The 23358-nt window shown below is 47.6% G+C and overlaps 1 protein-coding gene across 1 annotated transcript; it reads left to right on the top strand.

Moving 5' to 3' along the window:
• Positions 1-490: 490 nt before the first annotated feature.
• Positions 491-23140, top strand: LOC124010422. Its single transcript, XM_046322836.1, has 9 exons — positions 491-602; positions 7276-7357; positions 11836-11927; positions 12040-12287; positions 12456-12696; positions 12794-12890; positions 19805-20038; positions 20704-20879; positions 22668-23140. Exons 3-9 carry the CDS (start codon positions 11845-11847, stop codon positions 22885-22887), a joined length of 1299 nt encoding a protein of 432 aa, XP_046178792.1. The 5' UTR covers positions 491-602; positions 7276-7357; positions 11836-11844; the 3' UTR covers positions 22888-23140.
• Positions 23141-23358: the final 218 nt, after the last annotated feature.

The raw sequence follows: 23358 nt of genomic DNA, 5'->3' as shown, positions 1-23358 counted from the left end.
ACATGCACCAGTTTGCATTAAAGGGGGAAATATCCATATGAGATGTCTTGCCATGCTCGGGTCCTCCACCATTATGGAGATGAAATATATTTCTCCAATTACAGTACAGCTTCCCCAATCTGCATTGTGTGGCTCACAGGTGTGTGACTCACAGGTGAGAGAGAGAGAGAGAGAGAGAGAGAGAGAGAGAGAGAGAGAGAGAGAGAGAGAGAGAGAGAGAGAGAGAGAGAGAGAGAGAGAGAGAGAGAGAGAGAGAGAGAGAGAGAGAGAGAGAGAGAGAGAGAGAGAGAGAGAGAGAGAGAGAGAGCCTTCTCGGCTGGAGGTCATGATCAGACGAGCTCCTGCATTTTTCAGCATTTTCTTTAAAAAAAGATAGATTTAGAGTTCGATAAACTTAATTTTTTTTGTCAGGAACATATACAGGATACTACCATCCACCACGTGACATCCACTCCAAATCAAAACTCAAAACCTACAACCTGATGTTGGACGGAATTAAGGAATCACCTGGAAGGAATACATCAACCAAGGATTATTATTCTACACAGCAAATTCTCTGGAAAACAACAGAAACCTGAAAACACCATCCAACCTGGAACTGAGTGAGTAATGTTTAGTCTGAAACTATATTTTATTTCCAAAAGCCAAGATGAAAAATACACTACATTACTTTACAAGGACTGAATGCTAAATTAAGGCTGCCAAGCTTGATACAGCTTCAATTAGCACTGACGTGTCAAGTGAGAGGTGTCAAAGCCCTTTAGCCCAACAATGGCTGAAGAGTCACACAGTTGTAACGGGATTCTTCCTGGGAAGGAGAGGCGGACCAAAATGTAACGTGGTTGAAGTTCATGTTTTTTAATAAGAAAACTAAACATGAACATAAATACAAAACAATAAACGTGGAAAAACCGAAACAGCCCTATCTGGTGCAACAAACACAAAGACAGGAAACAACCACCCACAAAACCCAACACAAAACAGGCTACCTAAATATGGTTCCCACTCAGAGACAATGACTAACACCTGCCTCTGAGAACCATATCAGGCCTAACATAGAAATAGACAAACTAGACACACAACATAGAATGCCCACTCAGAATCCCCCCCCCCCCCAAGGTGCGGACTCCGGCCGCAAAACCTGAACCTATTGGGGAGGGTCTGGGTGGGCATCTGTCCGCGGTGGCGGCTCTGGTGCTGGACGTGGCACCCACTTCACCATAGTCTTAGTCCCCCACATTGTCCGCTTCCGTGGCCTCCTAACCACGGCAACCCTTCTAAATAACCCCACTGGACAGAGGGGCAGCTCGGGACAGAGGAGCAGCTCCGTACTGGCTGACAACTCTGGCAGATCCTGGCTGACTGGCGGCTCTGTTGGATCCTGGCTGAATGGCGGCCCTGGCGGATCCTGGCTGAATGGCGGCTCTGGCGGATCCTGGCTGAATGGCGGCTCTGGCGGATCCTGGCTGAATGGCGGCTCTAGCGGATCCTGGCTGAATGGCGGCTCTGGCGGACCCTGGCAGACTGGCGGCACCTTGCAGACTGGCAGCACTGGCGGATCCTGGCAGACTGGCGGATCCTGGTAGACTGGCGGCTCCTTGCAGACTGGCGGCACTGGCGGCTCCTTGCAGACTGGCTGCACTGGCGGCTCCTTGCAGACTGGCGGCACTGGTGGCTCCTTGCAGACTGGCGGCACTGGCGGCTCCTTGCAGACTGGCGGATCCTTGCAGACTGGCGGCTCCTTGCAGACTGGCGGCACTGGCGGCTCCTTGCAGACTGGCGGCACTGGCGGATCCTTGCAGACTGGCGGTAAGCACAGGAAGTTGGCGCAGGTCTCCTACCTGGCTTTGCCACACTTCCTGTGTGCCCCCCCCAATACATTTTGGGGGCTGCCTCTCGGGCTTCCATCCACGCCGCCGTGCTGCCTCCTCATACCAGCACCTCTCCGGCTTCTCCGTCCAATTCTTCCTCCCAATTCCATTCCTCTTTGCGCCGCTGTTGCTGTTGCCCATTACCACGCCGCTTGGTCCTGTTTTGGTGGGTGGTTCTGTAACGGAATTCTTCCTGGGAAGGAGAGGCGGACCAAAATGCGGCGTGGTATATGTTCATGATGAAATTTAATAAAGAAAAAACACTGAACACTGAAACACACTATACAAAAACAATAAACCAAATAACGACCGTGAAGCTAATGAGAACTGTGCTGACACAAGCAATCAACATAGACAATCACCCACCAACAAACAGTGCAACCCAGGCTACCTAAGTATGATTCTCAATCAGAGAACTAATGACACCTGCCTGTGGTTGAGAACCATATCAGGCCAAACATAGAAATAGACAAACTAGACACACAACATTGAATGCCCTCTCAGATCACACCCTGACCAAACAAAACATAGAAACATACAAAGCAAACTATGGTCAGGGTGTGACAACAGTCTACTCCAACCAAATAGAGAGTCATTAGAAGCTGCCTCCTGCTGTTCAGAGGTAATTAAAATACAGTACCCTGTGTATGTAAAGAATGATAAGGCAAGACAAGATCACAAAATGAAGCTCCTTATGGAAAATCAAGAGACACTTTTTGCTGACTATTACAAAAATGGGAACATCAGCAACCTTATCTTCCACACAAACCATCCCCTGGCATGGCGCAGTGCTATATTAGCACACTACAACTTTTTTAAGAGAGTGGGTGTTAACGAGGGGTGGAAACTCAGGATACTTGACAACGAGGACTCTGAGTCAGCTAATATAAATCTCTATAAGTCTGGAACAGTATTGGTACAGGGCAACCCCAAACAGTTTCAGCTGGACTTTCACCTAATCAAAGAATTAGCCCAGCAGGAGAAGCTCTCCCTTGAGAAAGATACCCCCACCCCGAGCGGGTCAGACCAGACCTCTTCATTATATGACCCCACAGACGATCCACCCCCAGCGGAAAGCCAACCTCCCAGCACAGAGTACTACCCTCTCATTGAAATGAAGGATACATTTACCCAGCTGGAGGTAAGGCAGGTGGAGCTGCAACAGCAGGTGATTACACTCCAGTCAGCACAGACCCAGACAACAGTCCAGCACAACAACACTCTCTTAACCAGACCTGGAGAGCTGGAGGTGGAGAGAGACAAATCTGCACTCTGGACAGTGGTGAGACAACGTCAACAGGAGAAAGAGCAGGAACAGGAGAAGAACAGTGCACTAGAGGAGAGGATCAGACTGCTGGAGGAGAGGTTGAGGGGGATGGCGTGTGATAGAGAACAACCCACTAGAGAGGTGGCCATCCCCCACAGAGAAGCCAGCAGAACAGCCCACCTCAGCACCCGACAAAAGTCTTGACACCACAGCAGAACAGTCCATACCAGACCCTGACCATAGCTTCGACATCACAGCAGAACAGACAAATGAACACCCCCCTGTCAGCCACCCTGATAGCCCTTCTGACAACCCCCCCACACCCACTGAGGACATACACAAGACACAGATTGTTCTCCTTATGGACTCAAATGGGAAATATTTTCAAGAATTTTTTTTTTTCTCAAACACAGTGTGTCTAAACTCTGGTGTCCAAACACCAAAGCGCGCCCACGACCTTCTGTCTGAGGACCAACTAGGTTCACCAAGCCACATAATAATACACACAGGCACAAATGACCTGAGAGCACAGCAGGAAAGGGTGGCCACAGCACTGAAGAGAGTGATTGAAAAAGCTTCTTCTACTTTCCCCAACGTACAAGTGGTTATCTCCACCCTGCTACCACAAAAAGACTTCCACCCTGCCACAATACAGCGGTTAAACGCAAGTATTTCCCATGAGTGTGCCTCAAAACCAAATGTTTTCCTGGCCCACCACTCCACCCTGGACTTGAACAGCCTCTATGACCAGGTCCACCTCTACAAGGCAGCATTGCCCACCTTTGCCCGAACCCTAAAGGACATCGCTCTCAAACGTACCCCCAACACTTCACACAGGAGCAACAGATCAATAGACACCCCGCCCAGACCAGCAAGACCCTCTCCCAGATCTGCGGTACCCCCCCCCCCCCCCCCCCCCCCCCCCCTGGACCTACACATAGAGGACCCACGCCAAGAGGACTTACATCCAGACCACAGCACCACCAGCCACATGCACGTCCCCACCCCAACCAATCAACACCCCCCCCCACGTCAACACCCCATTTAGGCCCCCTCAGATCAGACCCATGCCCCTCCTGCCCACCCCATGCTCCCCACCCCTGCAAAGAGGGCCACAACATGGAAGTCAAATATACGCCCGGACAGTGAGCGGGCAAACAGGCCCAACCCCCACTCTGATTACAATATGTTTTGCTGAAAACATACATGATTACAGTTACAGTTTGTAACTGATTACACTTACAGTCCAGGCGAGATTTGTGTTGGGTGGGTCTTTCCAAATCGGCATTCTTGACGTGAGGTCTATATTTGGTGGGTTGAAGAGTTCCTCCTGGAGTGGCAGGTGTGGCACTGTGGAGACTTTTTCAATAATTTTGTGGGTTTTTGCAAGTCTCCGGGATACAATGCATTCGGAAAGTATTCAGACCCCTTGCTTTTTCCACATTTTGTTACGTTACAGCCATATTCTAAAATTGATTAAATAAAACAGTTATCAAACTACACACACACATTAACACATAATGACAAGCAAAACCAGGTTTTAGAAATGTTTTCAACTTGAGACTCTAGGGGCAGTATTTCATTATTGGATAAAAAAAAACGTGCCCGTTTTAAGCGCAATATTTCTTCACAAAAAGATGCTCGACTATGCATATAATTGGCGGCTTTGGAAAGAAAACACTCTGACGTTTCCAAAACTGCAAAGATATTATCTGTGAGTGCCACAGAACTCATGCTACAGGCGAAACCAAGATGAAACCTCAAACAGGAAATTAGCAGAATTTTTGAGGCTCTGTTTTCCATCGTCTCCTTATATGGCTGTGAATTTGCCATGCACGAGCCTAAGCTCTCTGCCGTTCGTCCAAGGTGTCTGCAGCATTGTGACGTATTTGTAGGCATATCATTGGAAGATTGGCCATAAGAGACTACATTTGCCAGGGGTCCGCCCGGTGTCCTTTGTCTAAATTGGCGCGTGATCTTCAGCTGCAGACATTTTCCCATGGGATTCAGAGGGGAAAGCACACTTCCACGAACGATATATCATCGAAGAGATATGTAGAAAAACACCTTGAGGATTGATTCTAAACAACGTTTGCCATGTTTCAGTCGATATTATGGAGTTATTTTGGAAAAAAGTTTGGCGTTTGATAACTGAATTTTCGGGTTTTTTTGGTAGCCAAACGTAACGCACCAAACGGAGCGATTTCTCCTAAACAAATAATCTTTCAGGAAAAACTGAACATTTGCTATCTAACTGAGAGTCTCCTCATTGAAAACATCCGAAGTTCTTCGAAGGTAAATGATTTATTTGAATGTTTTTCTGGTTTTTGTGAAAATGTTGCCTGCTGATGCTAATGCTAAATGCTACGCTAGCTATCAATACTGTTACACAAATGCTTGTTTTGCTATGGTTGAGAAGCATATTTTTGACAATCTGAGATGACAGTGTTGTTAACAAAAGGCTAAGCTTGAGAGCTAGCATATTAATTTCATTTCATTTGCGATTTTCATGAATAGTTAACGTTGCGTTATGGTAATGAGCTTGAGGCTGTATTCACGATCCCGGATCCGGGATGGCTAGTATCAAGAGGTTAAAAGTAAAAAATGGAAATGTCCCATTTCAAATCAAATCAAAGTTTGTCACAAAAGTGAAATGCTTCCTTACAGGCTCTAACCAACAGTGCAAAAAAGGTATTAGGTGAACAATAGGTAAGTAAAGAAATAAAAACAACAGGAAAAAGACAGTGAAAAATAACATTAGCGAAGCTATTTACAGGCACCTGTTAATCAGGCTGATTGAGGTAGTATGTACATGTATGGTTAAAGTGACTGTATATATGATAGACAGAGAGTAGCAGTAGCATAGAAGAGGGGTTGGTGGGTGGCAGGACACAATGCAGATAGCCCGGTTAGCCAATGTGGAGTCTTATGGCTTGGGGGAAAAACCGTTGAGAAGCTTTTTTCCCCGAGATTTGGCACTCTGGTACCGCTAGAGAGAACAGTCTATGCCTGGGGTGGTCTTTGACAATTTTTAGGGCCTTCCTATGACACCACCTGGTGTAGAGGTCCTGGATGGCAGGCATCTTAGCTCCAGTGATGTACTGGGGACAGGTTGTTATTCTGGCACCACCTGGCCAGGTCTCTGACCTCCTCTCTATAGGCTGTCTCGTTGTTGTTGGTGATCAGGCCTACCACTGTTGTGTCGTCTGCAACTTAATGATGGTGTTGGAGTCGTGCCTGGCCATGCAGTCGTGGGTGAACAGGGAGTACAGGAGGGGACTGAGCACGCATCCCTGAGGGGTTCCAGTGTTGAGGATCAGCGTGGCAGATGTGTTGCTACCTACCCTCACCACATTGGGGCGGCCCGTCAGGAAGTCCAGGATCCAGTTGCAGAGGGAGATGTTTAGTCCCAGAATCCTGAGCTTAGTGATGAGCTTTGAGGGTACTATGGTGTTGTAGTCAATGAAAGGTGCTCCTTTTGTCCAGGTGGGAAAGAGCAGTGTGGAGTGCAATAGAGACTGCATCATCTGTGGATCTGTTTGGGCGGTATGCAAATTGGAGTGGGTCTAGGGTTTCTGGGATAATGGTGTTGATGCGAGCCATGACCAGCCTTTCAAAGCACCTCATGGCTACGGACGTGAGTGCTATGGGTCTGTAGTCATTTAGGCAGGTTGCCTTCGTGTTCTTGGGCACAGGGACTATGGTGGTCTGCTTGAAGCATGTTGGTATTACAGACTCAATCAGGGACTTGTTGAAAATGTCAGTGAAGACACCTGCCAGTTGGTCAGCACATGCCCGGCGCACACATCCTGGTAATCTGTCAGCCTTGTGAATATTGACCTGTTTAAAGGTTTTACTCACGTCAGCTATGGAGTGTGATCACACAGTCGTCCGGAACAGCTGGTTCTCTCATGCATGCCTCAGTGTTGCTTGCCTCGATGCGAGCATAGAAGTGATTTAAATTGTCTGGTAGGCTCGTGTCACTGGAGTGCTCGCGGCTGTGCTTCCCTTTGTAGTCTATAATAGTTTGCAAGCCCTGCCAAATTAGACGAGCGTCGGAGCCTGTCAACTGTGGGACCTTATATAGACAGGTGTGTGCCTTTCCAAATCATGTCCAATCAATTGAATTTACCACAGGTGTACTCCAATCTGTTATGCGGAGTGGAAAAAGGGACCCAAGAGCAGACTCAGACGAGGAGACTGGGATGATGTAACCAAGGTATTTATTGAAACAGGGGGAAGATGGAGTGCAGGCCAGGGGAAGCTTGGGCGGGTTGCAAGAAACCAGGTGCGGCGGCTGAGGCTGGAGCGAGAGAGGGACTGGGACAGGGTAAGCAGGTCTGGAGGGGAATCCAAGGGAGTAGTAGAGTGGGGAATCCAGGACAGAGTAGCAGGATGACGAGACGTGGGACTGGAGACAGGGACCAGAGTCAGAGCGGGCGAAACTGTATCAAAGAGGAAAACAGAGAGAGAGAGAGAGAGGGAGAGAGAGTACCGGGGGAGCGGCTGCAGGTCAAGGAGACACAGGAGGAGCAGTAGAGGGCGTGGCAGGAGCAAATGTAACAGTACCACCCCCCACCCCCCCACCTGGCTTATCTGGGTGTGAGGTATAGAAATCATTTAAGAGGGAGGGGTCCAGAATGTGATGGCGGGGCAACCAGCAGTGCTCCTCAGGCCCGTATCCTTCCCAGTCCCCCAGGTACTGTCAGCCGTGACCTTAATGGCGCACATACATTAGCCGCCGGATTGTATAGGCAGGATGGTCATCGATGAGCCGAGGGTGTGGAGGAGCCGCTGCAGGAGGAGACAGGGGACTGGAGCAGGCAGGTTTAATCAGGGATACATGGAAGGTAGGATGGATCCTGAGAGAGGCTGGGACTTTCAGGTGTACAGCAGAGGGATTAATGACACGGTCAAATTCAAAGGGACCAATGAATCAGGCGGAAAGTTTCTTCGAAGCCACCTTCAATGGCAGGTCCTTTGATGAGAGCTGTACCTTTTGACCTGGGGTGTAGACTGGAGCTGAGGCCTGGCGACGGTTGGCTTGGGACTGGGTCCTGTCGGAGGCATGAGGAAGGGCAGCCCGGGCCTTCCTCCAGGTACGGTAACAACGGAGCAGATGGTCCTAGACAGAGGGAACCTTAACCTCTTGGGCGGGGAACAAAGGGGGTTGGTAACCCAGAGCACACTCGAAGGGTGACATACCTGACAAGGTGTTGGTGAGGGTGTTGTGGGCATATTCAACCCAGGGTAGCTGAGCGCTCCAGGAGGAAGGGTTAGGAGAAGTCATGTAGCGTAGGGCAGTCTCCATCTCTTGGTTGGCCTGGCCGTTGGTCTGGGGGTGATATCCAAAAGAAAGACTGACATTGATACCAAGAGCTGAACAGAAGGATCTCCATACCTGGGAGGGAAACTGGGGTCCTCTGTCGGAAACGATGTCAGTGGAAATGCCATGCAGACGAAACACATGGAATACTAAGAGGTCCGCAGTCTCCCTGGAGGACAGGAGCTTGGAGAGGGGAATGATGTGAGCCATTTTGGAAAACCTGTCAATAACGGTGAGGATGACGGAGTTACCGTTAAACGGGGGAAGGCCAGTGACGAAGTCCAGAGCTATGTGTGACCAGGTGCGACTGGGTATGGGAAGAGTTCAAAGCCGACCGGAAGTGGGTTTAGTGGAGGTTTTGTTCCGGGCACAAACCGAACAGGCTGAGACAAACTTCGGGACATCTCTTTCCATGGTGGGCCACCAAAAGCGCTGACGCAGGAAGGCAAGGGTCCGGTTAATACCAGGGTGACAGGTGAGGTTGGTAGGTTGGTCCTTTTAATCAGAGGGGGAACGTTGAGACAGAACAGCACCTACCCCGGTGTCAGAGGCGTCCACCTCCACGATGAACTGGAGTTCTGGGTCGGGCTCAGTAATTACCGGAGCAGAGGTGAAGCGACGCTTGAGTTCCAGGAATGCTGCCTCTGCCGCAGGAGTCCAGTGGAACAGATTGGAGGTGGAGGTAAGAGTGGTGAGAGGTGCTTCCAGACCGTTGTAGTTGCGGATGAAACGTTTGTAAAAATTTGCAAACCCCAGGAAACGCTGTAGCTGCTTCAGGTTGGAGGGCGCAGGCCACTCTGTGACTACCCCTTGGCGGGGTCCATACGTAACTGTCCCTGTGCAATAATATAACCCAAGAAAGACACTGAGGTAGCATGGAACTCACATTTTTCAGCTTTAAAAAAAGCTTATTATCCATCAGCCATTGGAGAACGTGTTGCTAGTGAGCCTCAGGGTCCTTGGAAAAAAATCAGGATGTCATCTAAATAGACAAAAAAGAAGCGTCTAATCACATCCCTCAGCACATCATTGACTAGGTTCTGGAAAACAGCAGGGGCATTAGTTAGACCAAAATGCGTGACTAAGTACTCAAAGTGACCAAGACCGAGTGTTGAACGCAGTCTTCCACTCGTCCCCCTCTCTTAAGTGAACAAGGTGGTAGTCATTCCGGAGGTCAAGCACGTGGTGCTTGCTGAACACACAAACAAGATTGTGATTTCCAGAGAGACGCAGGATGACAGGGACGGTTCTCTAACAGACACGGGCGAGGAGCTGTCCATTGAGAGCGTTGGCATCGAGGGGTGAATCGAGTGTGACAGTGTCCAGGCCCAACTGGGTAACGACACCTCAATCCAGGAAGCTCTCGTGGGCGCCCTAATTGATGAGAACAGACAGACAGAGGAAAAGCCTGGCTCTGCCACACAAGTTTGTCTTCAAGCAGGCGTCTGGGGGAAGTTGGGCAGGCGATTTGGCTCAACAGTATATCCCCCACTACTGCTGAGCCCTCTCTTTTGCTGGACGCAGGGGACAAGTGGAGACAAAGTGACCAACTTGGCCACAGTATAGGCAGCTCCTTGCACTGATTTGAGCCGGGCCTGGCTGAGCTGCATGGGTTCGGGATCTGGAAGAGCCTTGGGATGGGATGCAGTTGGAGAAGGAGGACAAGGCACCGAAGAAGATGTTATGGGGCATGCAACCTACCTTCTCCCTCAGACGCTCACGGAGATGTTTGGCAATGCGGACAGAGAAAGAGATGAGTTCATCAAGTGCATCAGGATCATCCCTGGACACCAAATCGTCCTTGAGGGTCTCACTGAGGGCGTTCTGGAATGCTCCCTGAAGGGCCTCCTCGTTCCAGCTCTCTCAGTGGTGAGGGTGCGAGTCGTTTAGCGGCATCCTTACCGCAGACCAGGTGGTTTAAGACTTTCTTCATCTCCTCTGTGAATCTGGAGTAGGAGAAGCAAATGGGGGACTGTCTCTCCCACACTGCTGTGGCACAGGAAAGCGCTGCTCCGCGGAGGCAACCAATCAGAAAGGAAATCTTGGCCCGTTCGCTAGCATAAGCGTAGAGTTGTTGCTCAAATATTAGTGAACAATGTACCAAAATGGCTATGCACGCTTCGAAATTGCCATTGTTATGCTCGGGAGTCGCAGGATAGGGTAGCAAGATGACGAGATGTGCGACTGGAGACAGGGTCCAGAGTCAGAGCGGGCAGAATTGTAGCGGAGAGGAAAACAGCCAAAACAGGATCTAAACAGTAACAAACGGCTAGAACCGAAGACTGACTGAGCAGACATTACAATCTGGCAGCGTGGAAGTGGCAGGGCTGATTATTTGTAGAGGACTTGATTATGGAACAGGTTGCAGCTGATGGGGATCTGCTCTGACTCCACCCACACAACCTGTCTCCGCCCACACACACACACAGAGACAGAGAGAGACAGAGAGAACTACGGGAGTGGCGGCAGGTCAAGGAGACACGGGATGAGCAGTAGAAGGCATGGCAGGAGCCGATGTAACACAATCAAGTTGTAGAAATATCTCAGGGATGATCAATGGAAATAGGATGACCCTGAGCTCAATTTCTCATAGCAAAGGGTCTGAATATTTATGTAAATAAGACAGGGAGCCAGGGAAGCGAGGTGGGTTGTAGTGTGCCAGTGATGATGTGCATGATGCCGTTTAGCTGTGTGCCGACTCTCTGTGTGTGTGTGTGTGTGCGTGCGTGCGTGTGTGTGTGTTAAGCAGAGAAACGGAAGAGGATGAGAGACATCCCACTCCCTCATTGTTTACTGGTTCATATACAGTCAACTAAGCAGACCTGACCTAGCTGCTAATGCATTGGTGCCTATGTGAGAGCCACCCCGTTAACACACACACACAACAACAACAACTGCGATCAACCACAGCACACACCTGTCACTTCCCCTCGTGTCAGTGGTTTATTTATTTTATTTGACAGTTTAACAAATACATACACACAGTACAAATCTAGACAGAGATAATAAAACAAAGTCATGCTCCCTTGCTGCAAAGCCACTATTGCCCTCTCTGGGACAAATAATGCTGAAAGTTTAACTTGAGGCCCATTGAGTGTCATAAGACACAAAATTTTGCTTGTCATGCATGTCTTCATCTCACTCAAAGGATCAGAGGCTGTGTTTAAACAGGCAGCCCAATTCTGATCTTTTGGCCAATTACGTGCAAAAGAGCTGATCTGATTGGTCAAAAGACCCATTTGTGAGAAAGATTCATCAGAATTGGGCTGCCTGTGTAAACGCAGCCAGGGAACAAGTGTGACTACATTATTAACTTTCACTTCTCTTCAAAGGTCACCTCAACCTTCACCTTCTATAAACTACCTTTCTAGATCTGGCTCATGATGGTGAAGAGGTGTACATTCCCCCTACTGATAGCTTCTGCTCTGGCAGTCATGGTCTACGTCATCGTCACATTGCCCAGGTACCGTGAAGCCTCTGCTGTACGATCAAGAAATAAAAGTGCCAAAGGGGGAACATTGTCTGGGACACACATTTCTGCTGTAGAACTACAACATCTGTCCATGATTCCTCAGGTCACAGCCAGGCAACCACCAGCACCTCTATCCGCACCACATCTCTGACCAGTCCATCACGCCTGTCAACGACACCAAACACTTCATGGTGGGGGCCTACAAGGAACATCGTTTGGAGGGAAGCTCCGTACGCATCATCAGTATCTTCAGACGAGACTCTGTCCAGCCTCTGTACTGTGTGTTCTACTGTGGGACTCACTGGGCTAATGGAATGAAGGCTGAAGTCCAGATGCACTCTGATCACTTTGGTATCTGCTATTTGCTATTTGGTTTTAGCCCTGCACTGACACACCTGAATCAACACCCGAATCAAAGAAATAAGGGCCTTGGTGATTTGCTGATTGGTTTGTTGACTTGTTGATTTAGTTTACACTGTACAGTAATTATATGTGTCCCTGTTCTATATTGGGATAAAGGTTTCAGCTTCGTGACGACCGACGTCCTTTGTCCGAATCATCCCGACTGCGACCCGTCACACGTGACCCTCGCCATACAAGCTGACACTGAGCTCGCTCAGAACCAAACCTTCCTCCGCATCCAGAACCTTGTGAAAAAGGAGGAAGAGGACTTTCAGTTCAACTTCACTGTCTGTTGGTCCAATTTATTTGCCGATTATAACAACGTGCTTCAGGTCACCCAGACTCTGGAGATGTACAAGTGAGTATTGATTAAGTGATTGGTTGATTGACTGATGGATTCCTTGATTGGTTAATTGCTTGATTGATTGGTTGTTTGATTGATTGCCATGTTGCAGGTTGTTGGGAGTGCAGCATGTTGTGGTGTATAACACCAGCTGTGGACCGGACCTGGAGAGACTGCTACAGAGTTACACACAGGAGGGCTTTGTTGAAGTAGGAATAATTTATTTCACCTTTATTTAACCAGGTAGGCAAGTTGAGAACAAGTTCTCATTTACAATTGCGACCTGGCCAAGATATAGCAAAGCAGTTTGACACATACAACAACAGAGTTACACATGGAGTAAAACAAACATACAGTCAATAATACAGTAGAAACAAGTCTATATACGATGTGAGAAAATGAGGTGAGATAAGGGAGGGAAAGGCAAAAAAAGGCCATGGTGGCAAAGTAAATACAATATAGCAAGTTAAACACTGGAATGGTAGATTTGCAATGGAAGAACGTGCAAAGTAGAAATAAAAATAATGGGGTGCAAAGGAGCAAAATAAATAAATAAATAAATAAAATACAGTAGGGAAAGAGGTAGTTGTTTGGGCTAAATTATAGGTGGGTTATGTACAGGTGCAGTAATCTGTGAGCTGCTCTGACAGCTGGTGCTTAAAGCTAGTGAGGGAGATAAGTGTTTCCAGTTTCAGAGATTTTTGTAGTTCGTTCCAGTCATTGGCAGCAGAGAACTGAAAGGAGAGGCGGCCAAAGAAAGAATTGGTTTTGGGGGTGACCAGAGAGATATACCTGCTGGAGCGCATGCTACAGATGCTATGGTGACCAGCGAGCTGAGATAAGGGGGGCTTTACCTAGCAGGGTCTTTTAGATGGCATGGAGCCAGTGGGTTTGGCGACGAGTATGAAGCGAGGGCCAGCAAATGAGAGCGTACAGGTAGCAATGGTGGGTAGTATATGGGGCTTTGGTGACAAAACGGATTGCACTGTGATAGACTGCATCCAATTTGTTGAGTAGGGTATTAGAGGCTATTTTGTAAATGACATCGCAGAAGTCTAGGATTGGTAGGATGGTCCGTTTTACAAGGGTGTTTTTGGCAGCATGAGTGAAGGATGCTTTGTTGCGAAATAGGAAGCCAATTCTAGATTTAACTTTGGATTGGAGATGGATGATGTGGGTCTGGAAGGAGAGTTTACAGTCTAACCAGACATCTAGGTATTTGTAGTTGTCCACATATTCTAAGTCAGAACTGCCAAGAGTAGTGATGTTGGACAGGCGGGCAGGTGCAGGCAGTGATCGGTTGAAGAGCATGCATTTAGTTTTACTTGTATTTAAGAGCAATTGGAGGCCACGGAAGGAGAGTTGTATGGAATTGAAGCTTGCCTGGAGGGTTGTTAACACAGTGTCCAAAGAAGGGCCAGAAGTATACAGAATGGTGTCGTCTGCGTAGAGGTGGATCAGAGACTCACCAGCAGCAAGAGCGACATCATCGATGTATACAGAGAAGAGAGTCGGTCCAAGAATTGAACCCTGTGGCACCCCCATAGAGACTGCCAGAGGTCCGGACAGCAGACCCTCCGATTTGACACACTGAACTCTATCAGAGAAGTAGTTGGTGAACCAGGCGAGGCAATCATTTGAGAAACCAAGGCTGTCGAGTCAGCCGATGAGGATGTGGTGATTGACAGAGTCGAAAGCCTTGGCCAGATCAATGAATACGGCTGCACAGTAATGTTTCTTATCGATGGCGGTTAAGATATCGTTTAGGACCTTGAGCGTGGCTGAGGTGCACCCATGACCCGCTCTGAAACCAGATTGCATAGCAGAGAAGGTATGGTGAGATTCAAAATGGTCGGTAATCTGTTTGTTGACTTGGCTTTCGAAGACCTTAGAAAGGCATGGTAGGATAGATATAGGTTTGTAGCAGTTTGGGTCAAGATTGTCCCCCCCCCATTGAAGAGGGGGATGACCGCAGCTGCTTTCCAATCTTTGGGAATCTCAGACGACACGAAGAGAGGTTGAACAGGCTAGTAATTGGGGTGGCAACAATTTTGGCAGATAATTTTAGAAAGAAGGGGTCCAGATTGTCTAGCCCGGCTGATTTGTAAGGGTCCAGATTTTGCAGCTCTTTCAGAACATCAGCTGACTGGATTTGGGAGAAGGAGAAATGGGGAAGGCTTGGGCGAGTTGCTGTGGGGGGGTGCAGTGCTGTTGACCGGGGTAGGAGTAGCCAGGTGGAAAGCATGGCCAGCCATAGAAAAATGCTTATCGAAATTCGCAATTATAGTGGATTATCAGTGGTGACAGTGTTTCCTATTTTCAGTGCAGTGGGCAGCTGGGAGGAGGTGTTCCTATTCTCCATGGACTTTACAGTGTCACAGAACTTTTTTGAGTTTGCGTTGCAGGAAGCAAATTTCTGCTTGAAAAAGCTAGCCTTGCCTTTTCTAACTACCTATGTATAATGGTTTCTAGCTTCCCTGAACAGCTGCATATCACGGGGGCAGTTCGATGCTAATGCAGAACGCCATAGGATGTTTTTGTGTTGTTAAGGGCAGTCAGGTCTGGGGAGAACCAAGGGCTATATATGTTCCTGGTTCTAAATTTCTTGAATAGGGCATGCTTATTTAAGATGGTTAAAAATAACCAGGCATCCTCTACTTACAGGATGAGATCAATATCCTTCCAGGATACCCCGGCCAGGTCGTTTAGAAAGGCCTGCTCGCTGAAGTGTTTCAGGGAGCGTTTGACAGTGATGAGTGGAGGTCGTTTGACCGCTGACCCATTACGGATGCAGGAAATGAGGCAGTGATCGCTGAGATCTTGGTTGAAGACAGCAGAGGTGTATTTAGAGGGGAAGTTGGTTAGGATGATATCTATGAAGGTACCCGTGTTTAGGGGAGGTACCTGGTAGGTTCATTGATAATTTGTGTGAGATTGAGGGCATCAAGCTTAGTTGTAGGATGGCTGGGGTGTTAAGCATGTTCCAGTTTAGGTCGCCTAGCAGCACGAGCTCTGAAGATAGATGGGGAGCAATCAGTTCACATATGGTGTCCAGAGCACAGCTGGGGGCAGAGGGTGGTCTATAGTAGGCGGCAACGGTGAGAGACTTTTTTTAGAGAGGTGGATTTTTAAAAGTAGAAGTTCAAATTGTTTGGGTACAGACCTGGATAGGAGGACAGAACTCTGCAGGCTATCTTTGCAGTAGATTGCAACACTGCCCCCTTTGGCAGTTCTATCTTGTCTGAAAATGTTGTAGTTTGGGATGAAAATGTCAAAATTTTTGGTGGTCTTCCTAAGCCAGGATTCCGACACAGCTAGAACATCCAGTTTGGCAGAGTGTGCTAAAGCAGTGAATAAAACAAACTTAGGGAGGAGGCTTCTAATGTTAACATGCATGAAACCAAGGCTATTACGGTTACAGAAGTCATCAAAAGAGAGTGCCTGGGGAATAGAAGTGGAGCTAGGCACTGCAGGGCCTGGATTCACCTCTACATTGCCAGAGGAACAGAGGAGGAGTAGGATAAGGGTACGGCTAAAAGCAATAAGAATTGGTCGTCTAGAACATCTGGAACAGAGAGTAAAAGGAGGTTTCTGGGGGCGATAAAATAGCTACAAGGTATAATGTACAGACAAAGGTATGGTAGGATGTGAAGACAGTGGAGGTAAACCTAGGTATTGAGTGATGATGAGAGAGATATTGTCCCTAGAAGCATCATTGAAACCAGGAGATGTCATCGCATGTGTGGGTGGTGGAACTAATAAGTTGGATAAGGTATAGTGAGCAGGACTAGAGGCTCTACAGTGAAATAAGCCAATAAACACTAACCAGAACAGCAATGGACAAGGCATATTGACATTAAGGAGAGGCATGCTTAGTCGAGTGATCAAAAGGGTCCAGTGAGTAGTGAAGTTGGTTAGGGTCACGGCGATTCAGACAGCTAGCCGGGCCATCGGTAGCAAGTTAGCATAGGATGGAGGTCTGTTTTTAGCCACCTTGTGCGTTTCCGTCGGTAGGATTAGTGGGGTTCCGTGTGGTAGGGGGGATCAATCCAATTCGCAAAAAAAACAATAGATATAGTTATAGAGGCCCAAGAAAATAAAATAAAAATTGTCCGATAGGTCTATTCAGATAGCAGCCGATAAGACAGCTAACGATTAGCGGACCGCAGATGGGCGTTCAGGTAACGTTGCGACGGAGGAGCCAGCCGGATAACTCCCTCGGGTAGATAACGTCGGTAGTCCAGTTGTGAAGGCCCGGTGGGGCTCCGCGTTGGCAGTAAAACGGGTCCGGATAGGTGATTGTAGCCCAGGAGTGACTGATTGAAATCTTCAGCTGGCTAGCTCCGGAATAATTGATGTTTGCTCCGGAATCGACGTAAGCCGATAGTCACACGGATAGCTGCGAGAGCCAGGTATAAATGTCCAGAGTTAGCGGTTGAAATCCGGGGACATGGAGAGAAAAATAGGTCCGGTATGTTCCGGTACGAGCCGCGCCGTACAAAACTGCCGATAGATTTTCGAGCTAAAGGATAGCTGATGACCACAAACCGTGGTTAGCTGAATACTAACGATTAGCCAGTAAGAAGCTAACTAGCTTCTGATTAGCTTCTGGCTAGCTTCTGGGCTAGCTTCTATGGAGGATTACAGATTTGGGGTAAATAATACTTTCTTTAAAAATATATATAAATTGGTGAGGCAGGTTGCAGGAGAGTGTTTTGAAGAGGAGTTTAAGGAAAACAAAAAATATATATATAAAATGTATGCGAAGAAAGTTGTAAATATATATTGTGGCAAACCTCTTCAAGGTTAGGAGCGTTTGTCACAAACTAAGTGGTAAACTGTCACCAAATCACCCAAGTATGAGAGTTCTTTCGAACAGGACAGTACCTGTGTGTTTGTTTCTCCGTCCTGGTCCACCCAGGCCGTAGGCGAGGTCAAGGATAGCAGGGTTTGGTACACGAATCGGGTTCTCGGTAGGTCCAGGTCCAAACGCCAACAGGTAAGTCCAAAACAATCCAGCTCATACACGGTAAATCCAGCCAATCTCTATAGTCTCTCTATTGTTCATAGATCCTTCCAGCACCCTCTCTTCCTCTTCCTGGTTTTTCTTGACCCTTTATCTGTGAGTCGGCTCCACCTTCTGAGGGTTCCCCTTGCTTCTGGGACTTGTAGTTTTGGCGGTCGGCCATTTTGTGATCTGTAGTTCTGACAGGGGTGGCCATTTTAGTGATCGGGCAGAGCCCGTTTATTAGTTCTGCTCTCACATATCTACAACAGGACATGCATACCGTATATCATCTTCATTTTCACCAAGGTTACATTGCATTGGCTCTTCTTTAATAGGGCAGTAGGCTGCAATATGTCCTGGTTGATTACAATTGTAACAGATAATAGGGGTTCGGGGGGGGGGGGGGGGGGGGGGAGACCCCCTCGACACCCAGTCCCGGTTTCCGTTTTTTTCCCTTAGTGTCTCGGCCTGATTCTGATTCTTTCCTCATGGCCCCACACTGCTCTCTTCCCCCTCTATATGTTGGGACAGCCTTACCCTGTCCGATGGTTCGCCCATACCTGGGGGACAGGAATCTTTCCTCCTGTGCCTGCTCAGCTGTTCCTGCTGTACAATACCGTTTAACCAGGCCCACGAGATGGTCGGCGGAAAGTACCTCGTTCTGGCCAACCCATCGTCTCACTTCTTGGGGTAGACCTCGCTGAAACTGGTTGAGAACGATGGTCGACGGATGACTGGGTCTCTGGTCGCAACCATTTCCGTGCCAGGTGAATCAAGTCGAACATCTGTGTTCGTGGGGGTTGTCCCGGTCGGTAGGACCACTGGTGGAAGCGGTGTGCCCTCACGGTATCGGTCACTCCCAGTCTAGTCAGGATCTCTCCCTTTAGTTTATCGTAATCCTGTGCATCTTTCAACTCCAGGTCGAAATATGCTTTTTGAGCGTCCCCTGCCAGGTATGGTGCCAGAAGCCCTGCCCATTCTTCTTTCGGCCACTTCTCCCTCTCTGCCGTCCTTTCGAAGGTGGTAAGATATGCTTCCACATCATCCTGTGCTGTCATTTTTTGAAGAAAATGATTGGCCCTCTGGGTATTTGCAGCTGGTAATTGAGCCCCAATTTGGTCGGCTAGCCCCTTTAGGCCTTCTCTTAACTCCCGGGTGTTTCTCTCTTGCTCTTCTCTGAGCAGCTGGTTGGTGCGGTGCTGGACCTGTAACGTGTCCTGATACATTCGCATTGCATCCTGATGAGCTATTTGTTGAGCTCTAGTTGCCTCTTGTTGGGCGGCCGCCGCTTGGAACAGGGCCTGTATGGCTCCCTCCATACTCATTTTCCTGAAAAACTGTCCTAACCAAACAAAGCCTAAACAAAAAAAACCTGACTCCCCTTTGGAGTGCTAACTGAACATTTATTTATTTTTTCCTTCTACCTAACCAGTGGTATTTTAGTCTGCCTGCATCCTCCACCACGTGTGGCAAACCTATTCAAGGTTAGGAGCGTTTGTCACAAACTAAGTGGTAAACTGTCACCAAATCACCAAGTATGAGAGTTCTTTCGAACAGGACAGTACCTGTGTGTTTCTCCGTCCTGGTCCACCCAGGCCGTAGGCGAGGTCAAGGATAGCAGGGTTTGGTACACGAATCGGGTTCTCGGTAGGTCCAGGTCCAAACGCCAACAGGTAAGTCCAAAACAATCCAGCTCATACACGGTAAATCCAGCCAATCTCTATAGTCTCTTTCTCTATTGTTCATAGATCCTTCCAGCACCCTCTCTTCCTCTTCCTGGTTTTTCTTGACCCTTTATCTGTGAGTCGGCTCCTCCTTCTGAGGGTTCCCCTTGCTTCTGGGACTTGTAGTTTTGGCGGTCGGCCATTTTGTGATCTGTAGTTCTGACAGGGGTGGCCATTTTAGTGATCGGGCAGAGCCCATTTATTAGTTCTGCTCTCACATATCTGCCACTTATCACTCGACCCCCTTCTTTGCCACAATATATATATATACACAGGACACGACAAGACGAGGACAAAAGACGTCTGAACTGCTATGCCATCTTGGAATTAATTGATTGGATGGATTGACAGATAGATGGGATTCATTAACTGACTGATTAATTGACTGCAGGTGGTGCCCTGGCCTATCAACCAATACATGAACCCGTCCAGTGGTTGGCAGCCCAGTGAACATGGAGGGGACATCCACTACTATGGCCAGTTGACCACTCTAAATGACTGTGTCTACAGAAATATGTATCAGTCACGCTATGTACTGCTGAACGACATCGATGAGATTATAGCTCCTTACCAGCATCAAACCCTGCCCCAGATGATGGATGTACTTCAGAGGCAAAACCCAAAGGTAGGGGGAGGACTCAGGGAAGTACTGTGTATGTGTGTTAAGGTAGATCATGACGTGTGTGTTGTGAATATGTTAGGCTGTGTTTACACAGGCAATCCAATGCAGATTTTTTTTCCTCAATTATTTGGCACATCTGATACAAATGTGATATTTTCCCCAATTTGTTAACAGCATTTTCTGATCTTTGGAGATTTTAGTTGATAATAATTTTGTTGACCAATTACATCAGATCTTCTCACATTAGATATTTTTTTGAATCGATTTAATTGGTCAAAAGACTAATTAGTTAAAGATTTGGGTTTGGGCTAACTGTGTAAACTCATGGAATCTTATTTTTTGAGTTTTGATACCACAATCGTATGTGGTTCTCATCCTCAGTCTGGACGCTCAGATCAGAATTGTTGTGCTTTGAAGTGTTTGTTTTTGCACATGACCTGCCGTTACCAAGATAACCACTCCAACATTTTAAAGGAACAGTGACAGGAAATTCATGAGCAAAGTGTTTGCGTGCTATTTCATATGCTACATTAGTGTGAATGTGCAAGTTTGACATGAGTCAAAATACAATAGTGTGGACAGTGAGAAAAATGGATCAGATATGAAGAAAATAAATCTGAATGAATTCTCTCTTTCACCTTCTCTCACCCCAACCTCCATCTCCCCAGGCTGAAGTGTTCCTCATAGAGAACCACATCTTCCCTAAGTCCCAGTTTGAGCCCAGTGGAAGGTTTGAACGACCCACCTGGAGGGATGTTCCAGGGATCAACATCATGGAGCACATCTACAGAGAGGAGCCAGACTATCGCATCTACCACCCCTCCAAGATGATAGTACGGCCCAGGTTAGAACCTGCCACCCCTCCCAGATGATAGTAGGGCCCATGTTAGAATCTACCACCCCTCCCAGATGATAGTACGGCCCAGGTTAGAATCTGCCACCCCTCCCAGATGATAGTACGGCCCAGGTTAGAATCTGCCACCCCTCCCAGATGATAGTACGGCCCAGGTTAGAATCTGCCACCCCTCCCAGATGATAGTATGGCCCAGATTAGAACCGACCACCCCTCCCAGATGATAGTACGGCCCAGTTTAGAACCTGCCACCCCTCCCAGATGATAGTATGGACCAGAGTAGTTTACTAAGAAGCTAGCTAGATGTACTCAGGGTTTTCTAAAGCTCGTCAGCTTCAGTTAGGTTCACATTCAAGCTCAGGCTTCATCCCTATTACGACAATGGATATTGCTTGTACTCCTGCTTCTCACTCTAGCAGACTTAGAACTGTGCATGCATGTCGCACGTGACTAATCGAACTCTGAACTTTTCATTGAGACAATGCTGAAACATAAATCCATGGGTGAGTCAGTGCCACATTTAAATTCTTTCCAAAAGAATGAAAGAAAAGCTATCTTGCAAATGCTGCAGATTATGGAGTGAAAGGGGTTATTAGAAGTGCCGTCTTTCTTTTATTACGTATCGTTCATGCCGTCTTGGGTGTGTTTATCAATGCACAACCACCTTTTTTCCCTCTCCAATAAATAAAATCATTTTATAAAGTCATACGAAAGTCATACTGTGAGTGAAGTTTCAAATGCATCCTGTCATTACCAAATGTGTAATGTGATAGGTATTTAACATTACTATTTTTTTTAACGCAAAAATGTATTTGGTTAATACAATATTTAATCAGTGGTCCTCTTCAAATCAAAGGGATGATGGGAACCTGATCTCATTGGTCCTGAACTCACGGCTCAGACATTTCATTCAGGATAAGTAGAGTTATCCCTGAGTTAGCCTGCCTCGGAGCAGTTTAGTTCCTCAGGATACTTTGCCATAGAAATGTACCTGGATAAAAGGTGAGCCACATTTGTGTGAGTGGTGATCTCGAGTTGAGCTCAGAGTTTGTAGTATAGGGCTCTGGTTAGAATCTACCAACCCTACAAGATGATACAACCTCTATCTAACAACCCTAGAGCAGTGGAGCAGACGTCGGTCCACTCTGTCTAACAACCCTTCTGTGTCTCTGACCCCAGGACAGTGGAGCAGACGTCGACCCACTCTGTCTAACAACCCTTCTGTGTCTCTGACCCCAGGGCAGTGGAGCAGACGTCGGTCCACTCTGTCTAACAACCCTTCTGTGTCTCTGACCCCAGGACAGTGGAGCAGACGTCGGTCGACTCTGTCTAACAACCCTTCTGTGTCTCTGACCCCAGGACAGTGGAGCAGACGTCGACCCACTCTGTCTAACAACCCTTCTGTGTCTCTGACCCCAGGACAGTGGAGCAGACGTCGGTCCACTCTGTCTAACAACCCTTCTGTGTCTCTGACCCCAGGGCAGTGGAGCAGACGTCGGTCCACTCTGTCTAACAACCCTTCTGTGTCTCTGACCCCAGGACAGTGGAGCAGACGTCGGTCCACTCTGTCTAACAACCCTTCTGTGTCTCTGACCCCAGGGCAGTGGAGCAGACGTCGGTCCACTCTGTCTAACAACCCTTCTGTGTCTCTGACCCCAGGACAGTGGAGCAGACGTCGACCCACTCTGTCTAACAACCCTTCTGTGTCTCTGACCCCAGGACAGTGGAGCAGACGTCTGTCCACTCTGTCTAACAACCGTTCTGTGTCTCTGACCCCAGGGCAGTGGAGCAGACGTCGGTCCACTCTGTGCTGCGTAACTTTGGGCAGACAGTGAAGGTTCCTCCTAACGTGTGTCACATCATCCATGTCAGAGTTCCCCTACAAGGAGGACTGACCAAGAAGGAGCTGCATGAAGACAAGAGGGTCTGGGACTACGAGAGACAGCTGGTTCCTAATGTAGATAAAGCATTGGAGAAGGCAGGACTACTGCGCATGTGAATAGATTTGCTTCATGCTGAACCAAACCTGCAGAGAAGTTTAGCCCCACACTTGAACGCTCTTCGGTGTTGCAGACATTGACCTGCTATGCTGTTTACTTTGTGCCTCTACGTCATATCGCTGAGTCTTTGATTGATTTGAATGATTTTATCTTTAAGTGTGTTACAATTGTATTGAAAGTATAAATAGTAGCTTTTAAATGTATTTGATTTTATCTGTACTTAAAGTAATAATAATAAAGCCCCTTCACAATAAGTAGCATTGACTGTGCTTTGTGTACTTTTTAAAGTGTACTTTAAATTCATAGCTTATAAAGCTGTGCTTCAGTATTCTTAGAATACATACAGTTGAAGTTGGAAGATTACATACACGTTAGGTAAATACATTTAAACTCAGTTTTTCACCATTCCTGACATTTAATCCTAGTAGAAATTCCATGTCTAAGGTCAGTTAGGATCACCACTTTATTTC

The sequence above is a fragment of the Oncorhynchus gorbuscha genome, linkage group LG23 (assembly GCF_021184085.1).
Source record: "Oncorhynchus gorbuscha isolate QuinsamMale2020 ecotype Even-year linkage group LG23, OgorEven_v1.0, whole genome shotgun sequence".
In the NCBI taxonomy this organism is placed as follows: Eukaryota; Metazoa; Chordata; class Actinopteri; order Salmoniformes; family Salmonidae; genus Oncorhynchus; species Oncorhynchus gorbuscha.
Note: the sequence above shows the minus strand (reverse complement) of the source record. Positions and strands in the feature narration are given on the sequence as shown.